Raw genomic sequence first — 25,458 nt, forward strand, 5'->3', positions numbered from 1 at the left:
GGCGTTGATGCTAAATGGTGGAGTGGAAAAGCCGGAGGACCCGGAGAAAAATCCACGTGACCATGGGGAGAGAGACACCGCAAAATCCAAGTATACAGCAGGCGTCAGGGTCGGGATTGGAACCCACGACTTCCTGTATACCAGGCGAGGTAGTTGACATCTCATAGGCACCATGATGATGATGAGAGAGACGCAAACTCCAAGTATACAGCAGGCGTCAGGGTCGGAATCGGAACCCAGAACCTCCTGTATACCAGGCGAGGTAGTTAACATCTAGCCACGATTCCCACCCGTTCCAAACCGCAACTCTCTTTTTTTATAAAAAGAAAGAAGGAACCGTCCTGTTAGTCATCGCTCCCACACCCTCCGATTAGAGCGGTTGGCTACGTACGGCGCGAAAGAAGTTCAACACATACATTGCATACAAATGTACTACCGCGGTATTGACCAGGGCGGCCCCCGAAGTTCGAACCACGAATCCTCTTGCTACTTCTGCTGCTGCAACAGAGAACGGGCTGCGAACCGCGCTACGGCTGGGTCCGTGACACCGCCCCTGAGACTGTGGGAGGGTCGTGGGTGGTGGGTGGGGGGTAGAGAGGGGGTGGGTGGTAGGGTGGGTGGGTGGTAGAGAGGGTGGGTGGGTGGGTGGTAGAGAGGGTTGGTGGGTGGGTGGTAGAGAGGGTGGGTGGGTGGGTGGGTGGTAGAGAGGGTTGGTGGGTGGGTGGTAGCGAGGGTTGGTGGGTGGGTGGTAGCGAGGGTGGGTGGGTGGGTGGTAGAGAGGGTGGGTGGGTGGTAGAGAGGGTTGGTGTGCAAGGGGGTCAGTGGAAGAGAGGGTTGGTGTGGAAGGAGGTGGGTGGGTGGTAGAGAGGGTTGGTGTGGTAGGGGGTGGGTGGGTGGTAGAGAGGGTGGGTGGGTGGTAGAGAGGGTTGGTGTGGAAGGGGGTGGGTGGGTGGTAGAGGGGGTGGGTGGTAGAGGGGGTTGGTGTGGTATGGGGTGTGTGGGTGGTAGAGATGGTGGGTGGGTGATAAAGAGAGGGGGTTGGTGTGGTATGGGGTGTGTGGGTGGCTCGCCCGGTTTTCCCCGCTGTCGCGTGTTGTCAGGGGGTCAGTGTCTGTCTCAGTCGGAGGGGTCACTTCGGTCGTGTCGTCTGTCGGGCGTCGACGGGCACGAGCAAGACCCACCTTGACGACACCGTCACACAGGTGAGCAGGTGAGTGAGTGTCGAGTCAAACTCCGACTGTCAATCCACAGATGGATGAGGGTTATCCCGTGCGTGGATTATTTAATCAGCAGCGAGTTTTGACGCTCTTTCAGTTGACGTCAGTTTCAAACTTCAAAAGAATATGTAAATTTCGATTTAAAGCTTTCGTGACTGCAGGGATTCATCTTCTTGGTTCTTTCGGTAAAGTCAAGTGACTTTACCGAAAGAACCAAGAAGAAGAATATGTAACTTTTATTTTACCGGGTATAAAAGCCCACTGAGCTGTTAGTTATTCTTTTTTTTAAACAAGCGACCTGTATATCACAATGAAGTGGGATTGTTAACGTGTGGAAATGTGTAGCAGCAGCCACATGATCTATGAACGCGCGATGTTGATTTTAAATGTGTCGGGGAGGGCAAAAAAACTGGAGGAGCCGGAGGAAAAAAAAAATCCACGCGAGCACAGAGGAGAGAGACAGGGAGACACCGCAAACTCCATATATACAGCAGCAGGCGTAAGGGTCGGGATCGAACCCACGACCCCCTGTAGACCAAGCGAGGTAGTTAACATCTCCTAGCCACCGTGATGATGATGAGAGAGACGCAAACTCCAAATATACAGCAGCAGGCGTCAGGGTCTGGATCGAACCCACGACCTCCTGCGTACCAGGCGAGGTAGTTAACATCTAGCCACCGTGATGATGATGAGAGAGAGACGCAAACTCCAAATATACAGCAGCAGGCGTCAGGGTCTGGATCGAACCCACGACCTCCTGCGTACCAGGCGAGGAAGTTAACATCTCATAACCACCGTGATGATGATGAGAGACACGCAAACTCCAAATATACAGCAGCAGGCGTCAGGGTCGGGATCGAACCCACGACCTCCTGTAGACCAGGCGAGGTAGTTAGCATCTCCTAGCCATCGTGAATTCCGCCCCCTCCGCATTGGTGGAGTCGAACCTGGCGAACCTCGCTCCGGGTTGTAAAACACGGTGCGTGGTGCGAGGTGGTGCTGCTGTTACAACATCCTTGAGTGGGGCAGCAATAAATGAATCATGGGCTAATCTATCAGGGGGCAGTAACAGCAATGACCCATTGCCCTACGCCACTATAATCTGCTCAAGTCAACGTCCGCCTAACTTGACTCGCTCCCTCCCTCTCTCTCGCTCTCTCACCTGGGTGGTGTGTGCGGGAGGTCGTGGGGTTCAATGCCAACCCTGACGCCTGCTGATGTATATTTGGAGTTTGCGTGTCTCTCTCTTATCATCATCACGGTGGCTAGAAGATGTTAACTACCTCGCCTGGTCTACAGGAGGTCGTGGCATCGATCCCGACCCTGACGCCTGCTGTATATTTGGAGTTTGTGTCTCTCTCTCATCATCATCACGGTGGCTAGAAGATGTTAACTACCTCGCCTGGTCTGCAGGAGGTCGTGGCTTCGATCCCGACCCTGACGCCTGCTGTATATTTGGAGTTTCGGTGTCTCTCTCTCTCTCATTATCATCACGGTGGCTACGATATGTTAACTACCTTGCCTGGTCTACAGGAGGTTATTTAGAATCAACGTCACGCGCCCGGAGAGTCACTCACTTGTCATGCTGTCACACATTTCCGCAATGATGGCGATAAGCCGCCGGCCACCTCGTTCGGCCGCTATCATTTGGCGATAGGCAGGGCCGCTTCTGAGAATGAGCTGTGCAGCTCAGCGGGGGAGCCTGTCCCGTATCAACAACCCAATGAGAACGAGCTGGGTTGTAGCTACATCCTCGATTGTAGCGACATCCTCCAGCCGCCACCGCCGCCGCCTCTGTCGGCCGACTCTTGCGAGCAGTGCCACGGGCTTCCGTCGCAAATGACCTTTCTGATGGGCAGGTGGGGTGAAGTGTGGTGTGGTGGGGTGAAGTGTGGTGTGGTGGGGTAAAGTGTGGTGGGGTAAAGTGTGGTGTGGTGGGGTAAAGTGTGGTGGGGTAAAGTGTGGTGTGGTGGGGTAAAGTGTGGTGTGGTGGGGTAAAGTGAAGTGTGGTGGGGTAAAGTGAAGTGTGGTGGGGTAAAGTGAAGTGTGGTGGGGTAAAGTGTGGTGGGGTAAAGTGTGGTGGGGTGGGGTAAAGTGTGGTGTAGTGTGCTCGCGCCCAAACTCAACTACAAACCAAAGTATAAACTTTTAATTTGTAATTTTCCAGGTAAGGGTCCCACTGAGCTCTACAACTCTTCTTCAGAAGCGACGTTGGCCATCACAAATGCTCGCTCAACGAAGTGGACTTATCATCATCATTATCACGTAGACATTCATATCAATTAAATACGGTAACTCTAAACGCATCATTGTGATGCTAAACGTGGAAGGAAAAACCAGTGGACGAGGAGAAAAAAACCCACGGGACCATGGGAAGAGAGAGAGAGAGATTCCGCAAACTCCGAATATACAGCAGCAGGCGTCAGGGTCAGGATCGGAATCCGCGACCTCCTGTATATCAGGCGAAGTAGTTAACATCTCCTAGCAACCGCGGCGCCCAGCATGAATGTGGCGAGCAATTTCGGAAAATGACTGAGCTGTAAATGAGTTATTGTACCTGGCACCGGTTGTATAAGGGCCCGATTAAGTAGTGTATAGTGTATAGGATGAACGTTGAGATCTAGAAGGGCACGGGGTGATCAATAAGGTCTGATTTGGTCTCTCATAAGATAGGGGACTGATCCGGGATTGACAGGTATGCACATACCAATTTGAAAACTGATCACGAAATAATTTGGAAATGCAACTCTCATCATGGCCCTCTAAACTCTTATCATCCATCTCTCTCTCTGTTTATGTGCCACGGCATAGGGTCGTTGCCCGAAACGTCGCCCAGCACGTGTCCGTTTCGAGGCGATGCACACTGCTTGTTATTGGCGAATGCGTTGGGTCCTTTTCCCCCCGATAGTGGCCTGATTATAGGAATCTGTGTGTACGTATGTGTCTGTGTGTATGTCTGCGTGTGAATGTGTCTATTTATGTGTGCGTGTGTGTATGTGTGCGTGTGTGCGTGTGTGTCTGTGTGTATGTCTACGTGGGCAAGTGTCTATGTGTGCGTGTGTCTGTGGGTCCGTGTGTGTGTCTGTGTGTGCGTGTGTCTGTGTGTGCGTGTGTCTGCGTGTGCTACGAACCTGGCCACCCAGGTTCGATTCCCGCTCACGGCCAACACCGGTGACGATTATCTGCACCGGTCCTGGGCCTTCCCTAGGTCGACCCAGCCTCAAATGAGTACCTGGTGCGGTGTGTAAACATCGCCACTGGGAAGACAAAGGCGGGCGGGCGTGCGTGGTGCTGGCCACCCAGCCCTCGTGTGCCATTCTGACCTTCATAGGCGCTGCTCGCAAACAGCACTTGCCCTCAACAGCCTGCTAATGGCTATACGGGGGATCTTTGTCTTGCTGTGTGTACAGGATGGAAGCTATTATTGTGTTTTGCAAGGCACTGATGTATGCCGCGTGTTCTCTGGTAATCATCACGCGAGCGTTCGTCAATGCAGCATTGTTCACCATCAGGGTGAGCTGAGTGCATGCACACGCACGCACACACACACACACGTGCACGCACACACACACACGTGCACGCACACACACACGTGCACGCACACACACACACACGTGCACACACACACACGTGCACACACACACATGTGCATGCACACAAAAAGACAAAGATCCCCCTTATAGCCTGAAACAGACTGTTGGGGCAAGTGCTGTTAGCGAGCACCTATGAAGGCTGGCATGGCACACGAGGGGGTGGGTGACCAGTACCACCGCCCAGCCGCCTTTGTCCCCCCAGTGGCGATGTTTACACATCGCACCAGGTACTCATTTGAGGCTGAGTCGACCTAGGGGAGACCCGTTTAGATAATCGTCACTGATTTTGGCCGTAAGCGGGAATCGAACTCGGGTCGCCAGATTCGTAGCGCTAACCTCTACACTACCGCTCCCCACACACACACACATCCACACGCACACTTGGGCTGAACGATCAATCGATTTCAAATCTAAATCGCCATTTGAAACAATGCGCTTAGCAAATCGCAAAGGCTTCGATTTTTCGCGATTTTTAAAGTCCTATTATTATAACTTTATTTATTCAACTTAACAATTGTTCTATGTTTGATTGTTTTATTTCAATTAAACATTTTAATAAATACACGTTGGAAGCAATTAATATCTTTTACGTTGTCATCCTTGCATTAGAATATATAGAGCAGTTCATATTTTGATGGTATCATGTGGTAATGCTCCATCACATGTTTTAAATCTATTACACAGTGAGTATTGAACTGAAGCTTGACTTTATAAAAATGTAATCGCAAATCAAATCGCAACATGTCAGACACATCGCAATAAGAGATTTCCCCCAAATTGTTCAGCCCCAACGTTGCACACAAAGCCACACGCACACACATCCACACGCACCCACACACGCTCACACACATACACGCACACACATGCACGCACATGCACACACATGCACACGCATCCACACGCACACATGCACACACATCCACACGCACACACATCCACACGCACACACATCCACACGCACCCACACACGCTCACACAGACACGTACACACACACATACACACACGCATACACATGCACACGCATCCACACGCGCACACATCCACACATCCACACGCACACACATCCACACGCACCCACACACGCTCACACATACACGTACGCACACGCATACACATATACACACACGCATGCACATACATCCACACGCTCACACACACTCACAGAAACCCTCTGCCCTGGTTCGAAAATTCTGAATGTCGACCCGCAAGAGGCAATGCATCTCAACGTGTGGATGTTGTTGAACTTCTTTGGCGCCGTAAGTAACCAACCCCGCGCTACTCACAAAAAGCAGCCCTGGAGAATTGAGTTTGTCAATCTGGATGACGAAGATGTTGCTGATTTAAAAGTGCAGCGAAACTCGCAGTGGCTTTATAATTTAGGGCCGTCCATAAATGAGTACGTGTGGCTAAGGGGCCGTCCATAAATGACGTCACGCACCTGGGGGGGGGGGGGGGGGTCAGACATTTGTGACGATGTGTGACGAGGAGGGGGGGGGGGAGAAATGTGACGTCACATCAAAATGTACAACTTTAAATAAATATAGACAACACGTTCTACTTAATTAAATAGACGTTTTGATAAATGTTTTCTCCTACAACATCAGAGTGCAGCGCCACATTGAATACGCACTACAATGCCAATAGTTTAAAGCGATTTGAAGCATGTTTTATTTTTTTTGGGGGGGGGCAGAGCTTTGTGACGTCATATTTGAGGGGGGGGGGGTCTGACTTTTTGTGACGCCGTATGACGAGGGGGGGGGGGGGTCAAAAATCGTCCAAAATCGCTTGACGTTATTTATGGACGGCCCCTATCGGAAGGAAGAGCGCGTTCCAGACGGCCGCAGGGAGCGGCGCATCTTGGATGCGCCGCGCGGCGATGGCGACGACTTCCCCCTTTGCTCGATGGGCTGTCGATGATTGTTTTGCTTTGTTGACACATTTAACAACAAATAAAACCCCCTCGTATCTTTCGTCGATTTCAGGATGCGTTTGAATTGAACGACGACGCGGAGCCGGGAGATGAACGAGTTTGCAGAAAGAGAGAAAATATCGAAAGGTAAATTAAGTGCTTTGGGGCCGTCCATAAATGACGTCACGCACCTATGGTGGGGGGGGGGGTCAGACATTTGTGACGATGTGTGACGAGGGGGGGGGGGGGGGTTGAGAAATGTGACGTCACATCAAAATGTACAATTTTAAATAAATATAGACAACACGTTCTACTTGATTAAATAGACTTTTTAATAAATGTTTTCTCCTACAACATCAGAGTGCAGCGTCACATTAAATACGCACTACCATGACAATAGTTTAAAGCGATTTGAAGCATGTTTTACTTTTTGGGGGTGGAGGGGGGGGGGTCAAAAATCGTCCAAAATCGCGTGACGTCATTTATGGACGGTCCCTTTGTTGGTAAGCTGGTCGGTGTCCATGCCCGGTGCTGGGTTCCTGTTGCCCTACCAACTCGGAGTCTGCACGGCTCTGCACGTGAACGGCGTGCCCATCACTCACGCGGCCGGCTCCTCCAGCGGCTCACTGGCAGCAGCCCTGCTCACCCTGGCTCCTCACAGGAGCAAGGTGGCTCACACTCACTCACTCACTCACCTGTACACTCACTCACCTGTACACTCACTCACATGTACACTCACTCACTCACCTGTACACTCACTCACCTGTACACTCACTCACCTGTGCACTCACTCACCTGTACACTCACTCACCTGTACACTCACTCACCCGTACACTCACTCACTTACTCACCTGTACACTCACTCACCTGTACACTCACTCACTCACCTATACACTCACTCACCTGTACACTCACTCACCCACTCACTCACCCACTCACCTGTACACCCACCCACTCACTCACTCACCTGTACACTCACTCACCTGTACACTCACTCACCTGTACACTCACTCACTCACCTGTACACTCACTCACCTGTACACTCACTCACCTGTACACTCACTCACCTGTACACTCACTCACATGTACACTCACTCACTCACCTGTACACTCACTCACCTGTACACTCACTCACATGTACACTCACTCACTCACCTGTACACTCACTCACCTGTACACTCACTCACCTGTGCACTCACTCACCTGTACACTCACTCACCTGTACACTCACTCACCCGTACACTCACTCACTTACTCACCTGTACACTCACTCACCTGTACACTCACTCACTCACCTATACACTCACTCACCTGTACACTCACTCACCCACTCACTCACCCACTCACCTGTACACCCACTCACTCACTCACTCACCTGTACACTCACTCACCTGTACACTCACTCACCTGTACACTCACTCACTGACCTGTACACTCACTCACTCACCTGTACACTCACTCACCTGTACACTCACTCACCCGTACACTCACTCACTTACTCACCTGTACACTCACTCACCTGTACACTCACTCACTCACCTGTACACTCACTCGTACACTCACTCACCCACTCCCTCACTCCCTCACTCACTCACTCACTCACTCACTCACCTGTACACTCACTCACTCACTCACCTGTACACTCACTCACCTGTACACTCACTCACCTGTACACTCACTCACCCGTACACTCACTTACCTGTACACTCACCTGGACACTCACTCACCTGTACACTCACTCACCCGTACACTCACTCACTTACTCACCTGTACACTCACTCACCTGTACACTCACTCACCTGTACACTCACTCCCTCACTCACTCACCTGTACACTCACTCACTCACTCACCTGTACACTCACCTGTACACTCACTCACCTGTACACTCACTCACCTGTACACTCACTCACCTGTACACTCACTCACCTGTACTCACTCACCCGTACACTCACTCACTCACCTGTACACTCACTCACCTGTACACTCACTCACTCACCTGTACACTCACTCACCTGTACACTCACTCAAAGGCTCCACAGTGGGGGATCTTTGTCTTTGTCTGTTCCTTTTGTGTGTTCCAGGAAATGTCGTCGATGGTGAGTTCGTGCGCAGTGCAAGGACACGGAGCTACCCTGAGTTTCAGACTCATTCCCAAGCTGAGGTGTGTGAGAACAAACAAAGACAAAGATCTCCCGTGTAGCCTTGACAGACTGTTGGGGCAAGTGCTGTTAGCGAGTAGCACATACGAATGCCGATACGGCACACCAGTGGTGATGTTTACGCCACTCCGCCACTCCTAGGTACTCATTTTAGGCTGAGTCGACCTAGGGGAGAAGGCCCAGGACCGGTTCAGATAATCGTCACTGGTGTTGGTGGCTGTGAGCGGGAATCGAACTTGTGTCGCCGGGTTCCTAGTAGTGCAACGCGCTAACCGCTACACTACCGCTCCGCTGGAAACAGACAGACATGCACACACACACGGAGACACGCACAGACACACACACAATAACAACAACCACCATTCACACTAAGTGGCGGTGACGTCACCACGGCGCTTGTGCCAGGCGATGTGCACGTTGAGGCCACGTAAAATTTCGAACGCCCGCTGGCTTGAGGTGACGGGGCAGACCCAGGTGCCATGGGTCGACTGACTGTGCCAGCTTGCTGTGTTTTAGCCGCACGGCACTCAGCTCCAAATCCTCTTGTACCACCACATCACTCCATCTCTTATGTAGCATGTGCTGCGCCCGTTTATCCCCCCTCTATCTGGCCGAACAAAAGCTGTTGAGGCATGCGGTGGCTGGGCATGCTGGCTACATGACCCAGCCAACGCAACCTTGCCTGCTGGAGCAGCTCACCGATGGGACTTTGTCCAGATCTTTCAAGGAATTGTGAGCTCCTCACACAATCCAGCCTCGTTAAACCTAGGCAGGCCAGCCTAAATATTTCTAACCGTCAATGTCCCATTAGGGGGGTCCACGTTTCGCAAGCATAGAGAAGGGAGGGCATGACTGTGGCTGAGAAGACCTGAAGCTTCGCGTGGAGCGACAGACCAGGTAGCTTCCACACAGCATTATGCAACCGATGAAATTATAATGCCGCTCGACTGATTCGGAGTGAGACCTCTGCTGTTACACCAGAGCTGGTCATGAGCACACTGCCCAGGTATGGGAAACTCTCCACGCTCTCCACACTCTCCACAACTGTCCCATCACCAATTGGGAGTTGTGGAGGTGGAGTGTCCGATGGTACAAAACAACCAGGCAGGTGCTTAGTTTTGGTGGGGTTGATGGTAAGGCCCCACCTCTTAATGGCAAGCTCCAATTTCAGCAACATCGCCTCCAACTCCTCTGAGTGAACAGCAATTACCAGATTATCAGCATACATAACATGGTTGACCAATAGGGAGCAATCCCTTGACCGCACCCGGGCATCAATGAGCCTCCCATTGTATCTTTACCAGATGGAAATTCCTCCGATACAGCCATGGAAAGCTTCACGAACTATGTCGTTGAAATAGATGATACATAATTTGGGAGCCAGAGGACTTCCCTGTCGCACCCCAAGATGAACATGGAATGGCTCCGACTCCCGGCCACGTAGTTTTACCAGGGCCCGCTCACCATCATGAAGGTCCTTAATGATTGTGAGCAGAGAGTCAGGGACTCCGAAAGCACAAAGAACAATCCAAAGCCCAGGCCTACTGTTAGTATCATAGGCCTTGACCAGGTCAATAAAGCAGAGATGTAGGTCTTGTTGGAATTCCCTACACCTCTGCTGTAGCAGATGGACAGAAAATATGGCATCTGTGCAGGACTGCCGTTTTTTATAATCACACTGGGGCTCTGCAAGCCTCTCCTCAGCGTGCCTGGCAAGGCGATGTTGAATAACCCTTGCCAATAATTTTCCTGGTACACTGAGGAGTGAGATGCCCCTGTAATTGTTACAGTCTGCGGTCCCCTTCTTAAAGAGGGGGACCACCAGATTGTTATTATGTCATGTAGGACAGCGTGCGCACAAACGCCACCCTCCCTCAGCATTTCGCCTGAGAGATAATGTTCACCCGGTGCTTTTTCTGGCATCAGACTCTGGATCGCCTTCTATACTTCCAAAAGAGATAGCACCTCAGCCAGCCACTCACACGGGGCGACTACTTCAATATTTCAGGCACCGCAGCCTCAGCAGGGTCATCCCCACTTTGCCCCATGATGTGTTCCAGGCTGAGGGATTTTCCCCTCCCCCAAGACCTCAGAAATGCTCATCAAATTTACAAACCTGTTCCTGGGGGGTAGGAAATTAGATCACCGTTCTTTCCCCTAATAGTGGTGATAGGTGTGGTGCTGCAAGTTACTGTTTTGATGGAGTTACAGAGTGATCATGAGCTACTGAGGCAGACTCCATCTTCTCAGGAACCGCGACCACCTCCCATCCTTCCAGCGCCTCATGACTCTCCGAACCTCCGAGCGAAGGCTGCAGTTAGCCAACTCGTTCTCTGACATGGGATGCTGTAGACGGTGAGAGTGGGCCTGTCGCTTGTTCTCAGCCAGCCTGAACACCTCCTCTGTCAGCCATGGGTCTCTGGGGAGGTCTGGACCGTGCGTGTACCCATAGCAGCCATTTCAGCTGCATGAGCCACAGTGCTAAACCTCGCCCATTTACCCTCGGCATCAGGAGGAGTGGGGGACGCTATAACGGTGCGCTCGTTTTGCGTTATTAACGGTGTGCGCATTGTAACGGTGTACGCGTTCCGCGTTATAACGGTGCGGGCGTTCCACATAACGGCGTGCGCGTTCAGCGTTATAACAGCGCATATTCCTAGTCGTGCCAAAAGTGTTTCCTAATGGAAGAACGGCGCGATATAGTGAAGACGCATTGGGAACACGCATGCCTCACACCTAGGAGCCAACCGTGCTCATTGGAGGTGCGGTTATTCTTATCATTACTACATGGTGGGGGGTTATCCGTCTTTGTTCCTTACAGAGAGATTCTGGAGCAGATTCTACCACTGGACTCTCACACCCTGGCCACCGGGCGTCTCTTTATATCGGTGACTCGACTTCCTGATGGACAGAACCGCATCATATCGGACTTCGACACGAGAGAGGAGCTCATACAGGTACGTAAGTGTGTACGTACATTGGAACTTCTTTCGCACCATACGTACGCAACCGTGCTAATCAGAGGTGCAGGGGGGAAGGACAACAAACTAAACACAAAAAGCAGTTTTAAAGAAATTAGTTTTCAATCTAGAAAATGTACAAGTGCATAGCTCCAGTGGCTTCCTAATATCGGAAGGAAGAGCATTCCAGACGGCCACAGAAGCGCATCCGAAAGCGCCACACCATGCGGTGACGACAGTCTTTGTTCGATGGCCAGCCAAAAGCCACTGCTGCTGCGAGGATGACTGGAGTTCACGCGATGATGATGGTTTATATTCCTCGACGAGATCAGCGAGGTATTCTGGCTCGGCTATGATGAGCAAACATCATTATCAGCATCACCATCAGCTGCAGAAAATTACTTTAAAAACTATGAACATTTACTTATTTATTTTACCAGGTGTAAGGCCCACTGCTACTGCATGTAGCTCATGTTCAGAATTTACCTGGCCACAATTGATAGCTCAACGAAAGTGGCTTTTCATCATCACGTGGAAATGTATAGCAGCCAAACACTCGAAACTTAAACGCGTGACGTCGATTCTAAATGGGGAGGTAAAAACCGGAGGACCCGGAGAAAATCCACGCGACCATGGGGAGAACATGCAAACTCTAAATATACAGCAAGCGTTCAAGGTCGGGATGGAACACACGACCTCCTCCATACCAGGCAAGGTAGTTAATATCTCCTTGCCACTACTTTAAAAACAAGTTGAAATGTTTTGCACAAGTACGTAAATTCCTGCTGAGGCCCAGTGTGGCTAGGCTAGGCCCCACCGGTGAAAGAGAAAAATAGATGAAACAACTTATATTCGCACATTTATTTTGCTAACTTATGGTGTACAAAATGCACATTGGCGTTTTGCGTATATTGTTAATTTAAATTTTTATTTAAAGCTTTCGTGACTGCAGGGATTCATCTTCTTGGTTCTTTCGGTAAAGTCACGTAGAATGGAAATAATAAAATAATAATAATAAAACATAATAAAATAATTCTCACGACGTTTCGGCCACAACGCAAGCAGCCGTCCTCAGGTGAAGAACAGGTCTGTCGAGAAGACAAAGTCTGAATGACAACCCCTACTTGTGAAATGCGTAGGGGGTTTGGCGAGGGGTTTAAAGTGATTATGCCCGTGCATTATGCAGGATTAGCAGCATCAAAGGGAGGGAGTAGGGGTAGCATTAATAAAGAGAAGGAATGTTAATAGTATGTATCTGCAGTAACTAAACCACCACGTAAACAACTAAAGTAAAGTTTAATTGTCACACTCGTTAAATGCTCACCTATCAGCACTGCATTTGCATCTGCCCTCCTTCTCCTCCAGGTTCTGCTGGCAAGCTGCCTCTTTCCGTTTTATTCGGGAATCTCTGGGATATGCTATAGAGGAGAGGTAAATGTGATTTCGTTTCTTCCTCGCCCTCTCCCTTGCCCACCGAACACCCCCCAGAAATATTCCCGCTGTGATATTCCACTCAGACAGTCCAAAAAAATAATTGCTAGCTTGGAAACGACGGCCACCTGCTCTTTAATAGTCTTTCTTAAAAACAGATTCGCCTGCGTGCCTTTAAAAGACACGCTTGAAATGTGTGTAAACTCTGGACGGATCGCCAGGACACGGGCCTTAAATAATAAAATAATACAAATCTTACCAGATCAAATAAATTAAGTCTTTATTTCTATCGCACTATTTCGTGCAAAGGATGCCATTCAAAGAGCTGTATAGATATTTAAAAAATATTATTAATAGACTCAATCACAAGAAGAATAAAAGCAAATTCCATACAAAACAAAATTGCATTATAATAAATTACTTTCGAATGCATATTAAAAAAATAACACTATAAAAGTAAAAGGTGAGTTTTTAGATGTAACTTAATACTTCTTAATGATTGTGAAGATCATTTTGCTCGAGAGCTGTGGAAAGAAGTGGGTTCGGAGTAAGACAAATAGTTTGAGGAATTTAAATAATAAAAGCGGGGAACAGAGGGTCACTGATGTTGGCGTCAAACAGAGGTCGCAAACGGGTTTTGATTCCTTACCCGTACCCGTACCCGGCCGCACCAGGGTCGCAAACGGGTACCCGTACCCGGCCGTACCCGTACCCTACCCGTACCCGGCCGGGTACCCGTACCCGGTCGGGTACGGGTAGGGTACGGGTATCGGGTACCTGATTGCGACCTCTGGCCGATGAAGCCATGTTGCAGGCGCGGGTGGGTTGATTCTAGGAACTTGAATTGTGAGAAGAGACAAGACGTTGGGAAATGAGTGACAAACGGTTACTCACCAGTGACTCACGGCCTACCCGTACCCGTACCCGGCCGCACCAGGGTCGCAAATGGGTACCTGTACCCGTACCCGGCCGGGTACGGGTAGCTGGGTATCGGGTAGGGTACGGGTATCGGGTACCCGGTTGCGACCTCTGTCGTCAAAGCAAAATAAATCGAGCGGGAATGGGAAATGGCAGGATGCGTCCTGGTGGCAAGATGTTACCCACCTCGCCTGGTATACAAGGAGGCGGTGGGTTTTGTTATTGTTTGCCGTTTTAACTTGCTGACCTGCACCTGCTGGAAAGCTGTGAAAGAGAGCTTCATCTCATCCTCCAGTATAAATAAAGATTCTGATTCGGAACATTACAAGTAATTGACGAATATTAAACTAATTTATTTACCAGTTAACACCCACTGAGCTATATGGCTTTTTTTTCCATAAGTGACCTGGCCACAAATGATAGCTAAACAAAGCGGCTTATCTCGTGGAAATATATAGTCACAGCCAAATAATCAAAACACACGTGGCCACGGCGAGAGGAAGAAACACTGCAAACTCCAAATATACAACAGGCATCGTCAGGGTCATAGATCAAACCCCAGACCTCCTACATACCAGGCGAGGGAGATAACATCTGGCGGCCCGTTTCTTCTAACCACTGCTGTTTGCCGTCACCTTCCCAGATGTACTGCGACGGAGGGTTAACCGACAATCAACCCTTCCCCAAGTTGGCCCAGCCCTGCGGAGTCTCCGCCTCGCAAGGCCTCATCAGCGTGTCGCCTTTTGAGGGCACGCAGGCCATCTGTCCGCGCGGCATCTGTCCGACGGACGGGCGCATCCTGCGGTACGCCGGCCTCGATTTCAAGGTGAATATCAGTCACGAGTTATAACTCGTCCATATCTGTATGGGACCTGTTGTTTTTTCTCAGTATCAAAATGATGGGAAAAATAGAAAAAAAAACAAGATCTTAAGACCTGTTTTATTGCCAGAAAGGGTGAAGCCTTTTCTTATACTCATCCATCCATGTTTGTTTTTGGGTTACTTCGTAAGGTGCCGCATGTGGCGAGATGTTAACTACCTCACCTGGTATACAGGAGGTCGTGAGTTCGATCCCGATCCCCACACCTGTTGTATATTTGGAGTCTGCGTGTTTCTCTCTCTCCCCGTGGTTGCGTTCATTTGTCTCCAGGTCCTCCGTTTTTTTCCCCTCCAAATTTAGAATCGACGTTACGCCTTTCGAGTTATTTGGCTGCTGCTATATATTTCCACGTCATGACGACGATAATCTGTCCACTTCATTTAGCTATCATGTGTAATAGTAAGGGTCGCTTCTGAAAAGAAGCGCTACATAGCCTCAGTGCGGGCCTTACCTGGTAAAATAATAAAAACGGGTATCCATTACCAGTTCCGTTTAAAAATGTGTCACGTGATAAAAACGAGTTGCTACAAATCGTCGGGCAGATCGCTGGAGAGTAAGAGTCTGCCTCTACTGTGAGCAACTGGTTGCAGAGACGTCCGTGTATTTCAGTTGCACACAACCAATTGCGGGAACTGATCGCTCAGGTGGTGATCCGATTGAATCTTGCGTTGTTTTGTTGCTGTGTGACTGCGAATGCAGATGGGAATGGCCAACCTGCAGCGCCTTTGGCACGCGCTCTTTCCGCCGTCGCGCAAGAAACTGGAGCTCTACTTCGAGGATGGCTATAGAGATGCGATGGATTTTCTGGAGCAGATCAAGGCTCACTGACACAACGGCTTCACAGTGTGAGTGTGCAGCGATAAAATAAATGTAGATATAGTCCATTTTTGTTGTTGTAATAGTTCTCAAACCCCCCCCCTCCCGGAGTCCGCAACCTGCGTGATCAGTTGCTGCAATCGGTTGTGTGCAATCGGTTGAGTGCAACTGAAATGCACGGACGTCTCTGCAACCAGTTGCTCACAGTAGAGACAGACTCTTACTCACCAGCGATCTGCTGGACGATTTGTAGCAACGCGTTTCTTATCACGTGACACATTTGCAAACTACTTAAGTGATCAGGTAACGATCGCTTGTGTTGCGATCTAAACGTTATAGTTTTTTGTAATTGATGATCGTTTGTGTTGTGATCGAAACGTCGTTGTTTTTTGTCTTTTTTTTATCTACATGACTTTACCGAAAGACCCAAAGAATATGAATACCTGCAGTCACGAAAGCTTTAAGTCAAGATTTATATGACTACATTAACCCCCCCCCCTTCTGGTGTTTGCATATGATTGGCTCACAAGTGATGACATCACATCAATACCCTCTATTTAAGACCGAACCAGGAAGAGGATTTCTCCACAATTCTCTGGCTGTCACCTGATGAGGCTGCTTGTAGTTACTCGCAAAATGTCGTACTCGAATTGCAAAAGTTCTGGGTTTACTCTCCAACACACCGGTGTGCTGTACTAATAACGAATTGCCATGTTTTTTTTTAAGTGAAAACCTTACTAATTGGCTGTCGAGTGGTGGCGGGTTTAACGTCATTAATATTTGCGCGTTATAACCCAAAATAACCTCTTATAAACAATATTGGTTGCGAAAGCCTACTGTGGTTGGTTTAAATTTACCACACATGTACTTTTAGTATCCCCATTGCCTTGTTGCGTCAGTGCATTTGTTGCCTTGTTGCGTCATTGCATGTGTAGTGACATCACGGATGTCACTGTGCAATGCCGGGCTCAGAGAGGCACTGCGTGCGGTGTATTGACATCACGGGCACCACTAGAATGTGGGTGCAGTACCGGCCTTCGAGGGGCTCGGTGAGCGCTGATCTATAGTGCTGGATGGCACCACGCTTGGCGTGCAGTGCCGACACCTACAGCATAGGGTGTGAGACTGCCGGCCATGGGAATGGGGTTACTATAGGCCGTGGCACTCTGGTTGACCCCAGAAGACACGTGACCGGTTGAGTCTACACAGGGGCCCCAAGTGGGGGCTCGGGATGGTCACGTGTCAGGGTCGAGATCCTGCTCGAGGATTCTAGAAGGTGGTCGTGGTCAAGGGCGGATCCAGCCACACCACAGAGGATATAAGCCGGGTCCCCCAGAGGGACTAGCTGCTGTTGTTCATCCTGAATAAATCTACGTTCTACGTCCTACAGAGTCTCCAACACGTGGACCTGGACCCAAGCTGTGGTCCGGTCCATTGTAGTTAGTTACGGTGTAATTAGTGCAGTTATCCTGGTGGTCCACCACCATAGGTTGTTATTCTGTTAAGGGGCAGTTACCCCGTCTGTTGGTATTAATAAATGTGTTGCCTCCAAAGAGTACGTCTGCGAGTCAGTTGAACTCACTACACATTTACTCAATTTACTCATGGTGACAAGACAAGATGACCAAAATTTTTAACTTCTTTTGCACGACCATACATAGCCAAACACGGAGGAAGGACAACAAACTAAAGGCAAAAAACTTCTAAAAACATGAGTTTGTCATTCTAGATGATTTAAAAGTGCATAGCTCCCAGTAGCTTCCTAATATTGGAAGGTAGCACAGTTCCAGACAGCCGCAGAAGCGCATTTGAAAGCGCCACGCCAAGTGGTGACCATCTTTGTTCGAGGGCTTAGCCAAAAGCCGACACTGCAAGGATGACCTTAGTTCGCGTGATGATGGTGGCTTATGCTCCTTGGCGAGATCAGCGAGCTAAGTGGTTCAATGCAGTTCTTCAGGAACTGGTGGATTGGCAAAATTCTTCAAGCCGAGGGATTTTTGTTGTCATTGCAATTGGTTTATCTCGCCATTTACAGATTCGAATTATGACCTTGCCGCCATTCCGTCAGCATTCTCATCCGTCAGCCATTTTTCTCTGTGGCCACAAAACTTCCTGTGGCCACAAAACCTCCTGCTTGTTCTGATGAAGGGCCATTGCCCAAGACGTCGCCTTTTAAAATGTATTTCCTTTTAAGTCCATGCATTGTTATTGACAAATGTGTTGAATTTGCCGTTGTTAATTACGCACCACGGTAGCGAGATGTTCACCGTGACCCTCGCTTCAGGTGTGTTGCGTTGTGTGGGGTTGCAGCTGCACAGGGATTTGTCGACCACACCAGACGGCCTATTCGCAGAACTACGTACCTTAACTACTTACCTACGTAGTTGTCTAGCTACCTACCGAATCACTTGTGTGCCTGCCTCAGAGGTCGCAACCGGGTACCTGATACCCGTACTCTACCCGATACCCGGCTACCCGTACCCGGTCGGGTACCCGTTTGCGACCCTGGTGCGGCCGGGTACGGGTAGGCCGTGAGTCACTGGTGAGTAACCGTTTGTCACTCATTTCCCAACGTCTTGTCTCTTCTCACAATTCAAGTTCCTAGAATCAACCCACCCGCGCCTGCAACATGGCTTCATCCCAGAGGTCGCAATCAGGTACCCGATACCCGTACCCTACCCGTACCCCGTCGGGTACGGGTAGGGTACGGGCTATCTATGGGCCTTAACTGGTAAAATAAAAAATAGTTCAGTTTTTTTCATAGTATCTTTGAGTTTTGGCTTGTAAAGTATATCGATCAAATGTATAATTAACAATTAACCTTCTTTCCTCAAAGATGAAATGATCGGTCCAGACATGCTTGGACACATTTTTTTCAGTGTGCAGTTGTTTAATGATTTTTGAGGCGCATCAGTGTCTGTGGTGTTGATTTGTGTTATTTATGGGTGTGCCTTTCATGGAAACTTACAGTCTCACGTGGAACGCTTTGCTTGGTAACAGAAAATAGTTCACAGTTTTCGTTCATTGCCAATGCTGCAGCAGCAGTAGTGGCATCACCGTAAAATGTCATATTTCTGTCTAAGTCCATGGGAAGTTACAAATTTACGATGTCGCCGTCGCTCAGAAATCTATGCGTTGCCACAATGACGTTCTTCCTGCACGTTAGCCTGATTTCCTATCGCACCAATCTGTGTGCTGGTCATTCTCTCGAGGGCACAATCAATCAATCTCTCTCTTTTTCTCTTTAGCTGTCCATTCCACCACTGACTCGTCCTCCACCATCATCTTGATTCTTCCAGCCAGACATGTCCCCTACGCATGATGTGCAGTCACATACCATCGAACATTGTATATTCGTCAAGGTGGTGTCTTAGATTGTATGAGTTCCCCCTCTATTGCATGGTTCCTCTTTCCGTTCGTAGCAATTTAAAGCTTCCCCTAATTTTTTTTATTGGGTTTGTTCCTAATTTGTTTTTCAGCGTAATGTCGTTTAAAATGTAACAACAAAAAATAGTTGTTATTTTACTTTGGCTCGCAAAAGCAACGTGTAATAGAGCTTTTAGAAAGTAATCATGTATGTACAGTGTAGGTGTACCCTCCTCCCACGCCCCCCGGTATACGTAAATTCGATTTACAATGATTCTTTGGTACGTTCCTCTTTTAAAAAATCAGTTCACGCCTTGTTTGTTTTTGTTGTTATATTAAAAAATATAAATTACAAACATTTTGGTGGGAAAAACAGTGTCACGTCGTTTGTCCGCGCATGCATTTCGTCACCTAACCCACTCGTTGACATGCCAATTCAAACGACTGTACATTTACCCCAGTATGGGCTTAATGTAATAAATCGCACACGTATAATTGTGAATGGAGATAATGTTGACCATGGATGTGACCCATAGACTCGTGTGACGACGCAGTCGGCCACGTCCACCAGTGGAGTAATCAATTCAGGGTACAGGGCTCCTATTCAGATTCGAGTGGACACTGCAGTGGAGGGATTGAGCAGTGAGGTGCTTGTGTAACGTGGAGTCGATTGGTGTTGCATCTGGTCGTAATTACAGATGCACGAATGCTCCTCAGAAGAACACTTTGAAATAAAGAGTTCCCGTTCAACAACCCTCCGGTGTTCCTCGGTGGTATGGGATCACTCGATCCTCAAGAGGGCAGAACACAACACAGATTATTCACTCATTGCGTGCGAACTCGTCTAGGATTTAACACGTAGTAGGCTTTCACGACCAATATCCATATACACCAGTGTGCTGCAATAGTAATGAATTGTTATGTTCTGTTTATGTGACAACCCTTACTAATTGGCTGTGTCGAGTGGTGGCGGGTTTAACGGCATTTATATTTGCGCGTTATAACCCAAAATAACCTCTTATAAATAATATTTGTTGCGAAAGCCTACGTGTTAAACTGTGGTTGGTTGTTTAAATTAACCACACATGTACTTTTAGTCTCCCTGTTGCCTTGTTGCGTCATTGCATGTGTAGTGACATAGCGGATGTCACTGTGTAATGCCGGGCCCGGAGAGGCACGGCGTGCGGTGTATTGACATCACGGGCACCACTAGAATGTGGGTGCAGTACCGGCCCTAGAGGGGCTCAGTGAGCGTTGATCGATAGCGCTGGATGGCACCACGCTTGGCGTGCAGTGCCGACCCATACAGGATAGGGTGTGAGAGTGCCGGCTATTGGAATGGGGTTACTAAAGGCCGTGGCACTGGTTGACCCCAGAGGACACGTGACCAGTTGAGTCTACACAGGGGCCCCAAGTGGGGGCTAGGGGTGGTCACGTGTCAGGGTCGAGATCCTGCTCGAGGATTCTATAAGGTGGTCGTGGCCAAGGGTAGAGTCAGCCAAGCCGCAGAGGATATAAGCCGGGTCCCCCAGAGGGACTGGCTGCTTTTGTTCATCCTGAAGAAATCTACGAAATACTGTACGCCCCAACACGCTTTGGACTGTACATATTGTACAGCCCACCACGCTTTGGGCTGTGCATATTGTACGGCCCAACACGATTTGGACTGTACATACTGTACGGCCCACTAAGATTTGGACTGTACATACTGTACGGCCCACCACGCTTTGGACTGTACATACTGTATGGTCCAACACGCGTTGGACTGTACATACAGTACACGCCACCACATGGGAAGGCAGATGCTCCTACTGTCCCTCACCCTCCCAGTCACCCCTCACCGCCTCACATGGTGTCCCTCACCCTCCCAGTTTAGTAAGTTAGAGTGTACGTTATATATATTAAATTACCTGTCTAGTAAAAATGTGCATATTTACATGTCAAATATATCTTATTTGTGTTGAGAAGCGTTATTTTAATAGGTTTAGGGTGAGAATATATATTAGGAACGTATCTTCTAGGATATATAATCCGACCTTTTGGGAGAATGTTTCGATTCATGATGTTGCAATTAACGTTCAAGTTTTCTAGAATGCAACCCATATATATTGAGGCATTACTGGGAATACACGCGATAGTTATTATAAGATGTGTATTAAAACACAAACGCCTCTTAAGAGTTCAGATACAAAAACAGGTACGGAAAAGGTTATTGATTTATGTTCAAGACTCATTCATATTTATGGGATTCATAATGGTCATGTCAGAGACTCTGAGCCAAGCCTTACAGACTTTCTGTTTTCGAACCCCACATCCTTCCATGTATTAATGTTGAACTTCTTTCGCACCGTACGTAGAAAACCACACTAATCGGACGGACGGACGGGGGAAGGACAACAAACTAAACAGAAAAAGCTGTTATCAAGAAATTAGTTTTCAATCTTGATGATTTAAAAGTGCTTAGCTCCAGTGGCTTCCTAATATCAGAAGGAAGAGCGTTCCAGACGGCCGCGGAAGCGCATCTGGAAGCGCCGCACGATGCGGTGACCCTCTTTGTTCGATGGCCATCCTAAAGCCGCCAGTTCACGTGATGGTTTCCCATGGTGCCGAACGGCAAATATGAATCAAAACAAAAACAGTGTACAGTGTTCGCGTGTTATTCACGAACCTGCCATGCGCGATTGTGGCTATCCGCGAAATGTATCCGGAACCCTACCCGACTGCATCAAGAGAGAGAAAGTGATGAGAGATAAAGTAATAAGATTAAGTGATGAGAGAGAACGTGACGAGATAAAGTGACAAGAGATCAAGTGATGAGAGATTGCATAAAGCTTTTAGTAGGCCAATATGATTATCCACGACATTTTCCAGTCACGAGCATCTCCGGAATATATATCTTGTCACAAATCACGAGGGAAGACCTCTCAACAAAATACAGAAGTACATGGAGAAATCACATTCGGGCGGCCAACCCCGTGTATAGCAGTAAGTATTGGGACCTTTTGGCTGCAAAGAAGACGTCAAAGCCCATGGACCAGATCCGTAACGATCTCCACTATTAACTACCGCCCACGCTCGCGTGAAAATGTCAGAACAATTTCCCCAATGCAAGTGACCTCAAACCCGAGAGATCGCACAATGATGGGGCGCGTTGTGAAACCGGAGCGAAGGAAGCGCACGTGCCTGACCGAACAAACATCCTCTTCTTCGAATTTTGACTTCAAACTTTAGTTACTGCAGGAATTCATATTCTTGGTTCTTTCGGTTAAAGCCACGTAGATATAAAAAATAAAAGTAAATAATTTTGTTTGATTATTTTTCCTTTTATTTTTTCTATCTACGTGACTTTACCAAAAGAACCAAGAATATCCTACCGTTCGGCACACTGCGCGAATGCGGTTCCCAGCCAAAAACAACGTTTTATTTTTTACATTTTCATCATGCAACATTTTGGCACCAAACATCCCCCTTGGTAGGCAGCCCTCGCAGGTGGTGAGAGAGGGCGACACGAGTCGTGAGCCGTCGGAGTGGACTCAACCGCGGTAAACGAGATGACGACGAAGTACAACAATCTGAACAAAACCTCTCTCGCCTACTTCAGCATTTTTTATTGCTGTGGTTGTTCCACCTGATGAAGATTGCTTGTGTTGCGATCGAAACGTCATGATTCGTTTTATTTTATTTCGACCTACGTGACTTTACCGAAAGAACCAAAGAGTATGGATTCCTGCAGTCACAAAAGCTTCAAATCAAGATTAAAACCTCTGGAGTTGGTTCTCACAAGGCTGATGAATTTGTAGCCAGAGGCACGAGGTTTGATGAATTTCGTTTCAACCGAGTAACCGACATCCCCCTTCCCTTTGCCTGACCCAACATGGTTCTGAGAAATAAATGTTACGAACGATGAACATCGATATTTTAATAGACCAATTGTCCGTTTTGTGAGGAATATCCCTAACTGGCGGGTAACTTGCAAGCGAATACAAAAACAAAGTTAAACGGACAACTATGCATGCGTGAGGTCATTTTTTTAATTCTAGGTAACCGCATTGTTATAACCGTAATCGCATCATCACCATTAACATCAACATTATTATCATCACTACCATTCCTGTCACTATTAGAGGAACAGAAAATCATTATTTCCTCCCCGTTACGTATATATATATAGCTATATCGGCTTCACTTTTCATTACCCCTGCATAGAAAGTGTGTGGCAGAGGCGAGTGTCTTCTGTGTGCTGGCTATAGCATTAGAGAGATATACAAAAACGTACGTGCAAGCATGGAAACATTCTGCTTTGTACAGCGCGTGATGATTGGCATTCATCTGTTGCTTCTGTCTAAAGCTCAAGGTGAGTAAAGTCGGTTCAACAAATGGCTTATACCTCCTCTCTCTTAAGGTTTGCTTTGGGGTTGTAGCTGTGAAGGTGTATGAGTATCTATAACCCACACTAAGCAATTGATTCACTTGTCCGCATACTTATCTACCTGCCTACGCATTATCACTCATTCACCTCGAGTACTTTCCAACTCACCTACCTATTCACTGGCCAACACCCCATCCCTTTGTCAGGGGTTAATAATGGTCATGATAGATACACTGAGTCAGCACAACTGAGGTTCTGGGTTAAATTCTTTGGTCTGAGCATCTCTGAATTTCTTACAAGGAATGTATAATGGCTGTGTGAGGGAAGTAATCAATCTTTAAGACTTGGTTTCAAGTCAGCAATCCGGAATGACCATACCACTCTCCTAATGCGCCATGCTTTCCTTCGTAGGCGCTCGCTCACTCACAACACTTAACCAAAACAATTCACTAAGTCTACGCGCTGGATCTCTGTCTTTGTCTCTTTGCCGATACAGGTGTCCAGAATATTAAATCGGAGATCGACCATAACAGTGAAGCATCCGGTCGGGTAGGAGGAGATGTTAGACTGGGCTGCGTCTACAAGGGAAGTGCGACCGTCTCCCAGATAATATGGGCAAAGGAAACAAACCATGGGCTTGTGAACTTAGCTACTCGCCAGAATGATGATACTAGTTTTGTCTTTGATGGTGAGTTCAAACAGCGTGTGACTTTCGTTGGCTACGGAATTAAAGATGGCTCCATCACAATCAATAATCTGAGCACCTCCGACAGCGGTACCTACATCTGCAGATTCATGACGACGTCAGGGAATAAGGAGGTGAAGATCAACCTCATCGTGCGCGGTGAGTTTAATAAATAAGCAGTGTTCATTTCCTTAATGAGGCTAATACAATTATTCATCAATGAAGTGGTTTATTTTATTTTCGTCGGAGATAGCTTGAATATCCATTGAGCGTGAATGACCACCAGAGACTGCGACGAGACGACACATGACCAGGTCTGTATGAAGATGCACACTGAGACAATTCAGTCACGTCATGAGATGCTGCGGAGCACTGAGGCAGACCAGAGATTACTAAGTCAAAGCAATCTCCTTCTGCTCAAATGAGCATTGAGAGGTGATGCACATTTCCTAGTTACAGCCTTTGAGAGCCAGTGGTCAAAATGACAGATTCCTATTGCAGGGGTGAATCTATGGGACAATCTCTGTTTGTCTTCTTGGTTCTTTCGGTAAAGTCACGTGAGGACGGCTGCTTGTGTTATGGCCGAAACGTCGTGAGAATTGTATTTTATGTTTAATTTTTATTATTTTATTATTTCCCTTCTACGTGACTTTACCGAAAGAACCAAGAAGATGAATCCCTGCAGTCACGAAAGCTTTAAATCGAAATTTAATCTCTGTTTGGTTACTTTAATGTCTGAGTGGGTCATGACGCTGGCCCTTGGGCTGGAGTGATTGGAAAGCATGGGCCATATCAGCTCAGTAAGAATGGTAGAAGGCTGCTAGATTTCTGTGCAGTCCATGGGCTTGTAATTACTAATTACTAATCCACGCTTCCACAACACATCATGGATCTACGCCAGATGCAAGAAAGAACATCTGCTGGACTACATAGTGACGGACCAGCAGATGCGAGCCCATGTTCTTGACACCAGGACCTACCGTGGAGCTGATCTGCTCTCTGACCATCGACTAGTCATCTGTAAGAAGCTGCTGCCATTCTTCCACTCCGGTGGTGGGTGTACACCCAGGACCCCATTCCAACCTAAAGTGGCCTGGTCTCAGTTAGCTGATGAAAGTTGCAAGCGAGAATTTCATCATCGCTTGCGGCTGGG

At 48.2% G+C, this 25,458-nt stretch overlaps 2 protein-coding genes across 7 annotated transcripts in view; both read left to right on the forward strand.

The window, feature by feature from the left end:
• The first annotated feature begins 1,089 nt into the window (after nt 1-1,089).
• On the forward strand, nt 1,090-19,609 carry LOC144737143 (patatin-like phospholipase domain-containing protein 4). Its single transcript, XM_078619853.1, has 9 exons — nt 1,090-1,210; nt 4,628-4,730; nt 6,794-6,867; nt 7,229-7,388; nt 8,803-8,882; nt 11,702-11,837; nt 13,206-13,271; nt 14,833-15,015; nt 15,769-19,609. Exons 2-9 carry the CDS (start codon nt 4,629-4,631, stop codon nt 15,895-15,897), a joined length of 930 nt encoding a protein of 309 aa, XP_078475979.1. The 5' UTR covers nt 1,090-1,210; nt 4,628; the 3' UTR covers nt 15,898-19,609.
• Nucleotides 19,610-21,614: 2,005 nt separating this feature from the next.
• LOC144737136 (immunoglobulin superfamily member 10-like) overlaps nt 21,615-25,458 on the forward strand; it is a 40,570-nt gene continuing 36,726 nt past the window's right edge. For 4 of the 6 annotated variants that reach the window (XM_078619836.1, XM_078619840.1, XM_078619837.1 and 1 more), the window contains exons 1-2: nt 21,615-23,605; nt 24,117-24,464. In XM_078619836.1, coding sequence (XP_078475962.1) covers nt 23,536-23,605; nt 24,117-24,464 — 418 coding nt within the window. In that variant the 5' untranslated portion in view covers nt 21,615-23,535. Of the gene's footprint in view, nt 24,465-25,458 lie in introns of all 6 variants that reach the window. The other 2 variants (XM_078619838.1, XM_078619841.1) reach the window with 2 other exon arrangements.

The sequence above is a fragment of the Lampetra planeri genome, chromosome 65 (genome assembly GCF_965212315.1).
Source record: "Lampetra planeri chromosome 65, kcLamPlan1.2.h2, whole genome shotgun sequence".
Taxonomy (NCBI): Eukaryota; Metazoa; Chordata; class Hyperoartia; order Petromyzontiformes; family Petromyzontidae; genus Lampetra; species Lampetra planeri.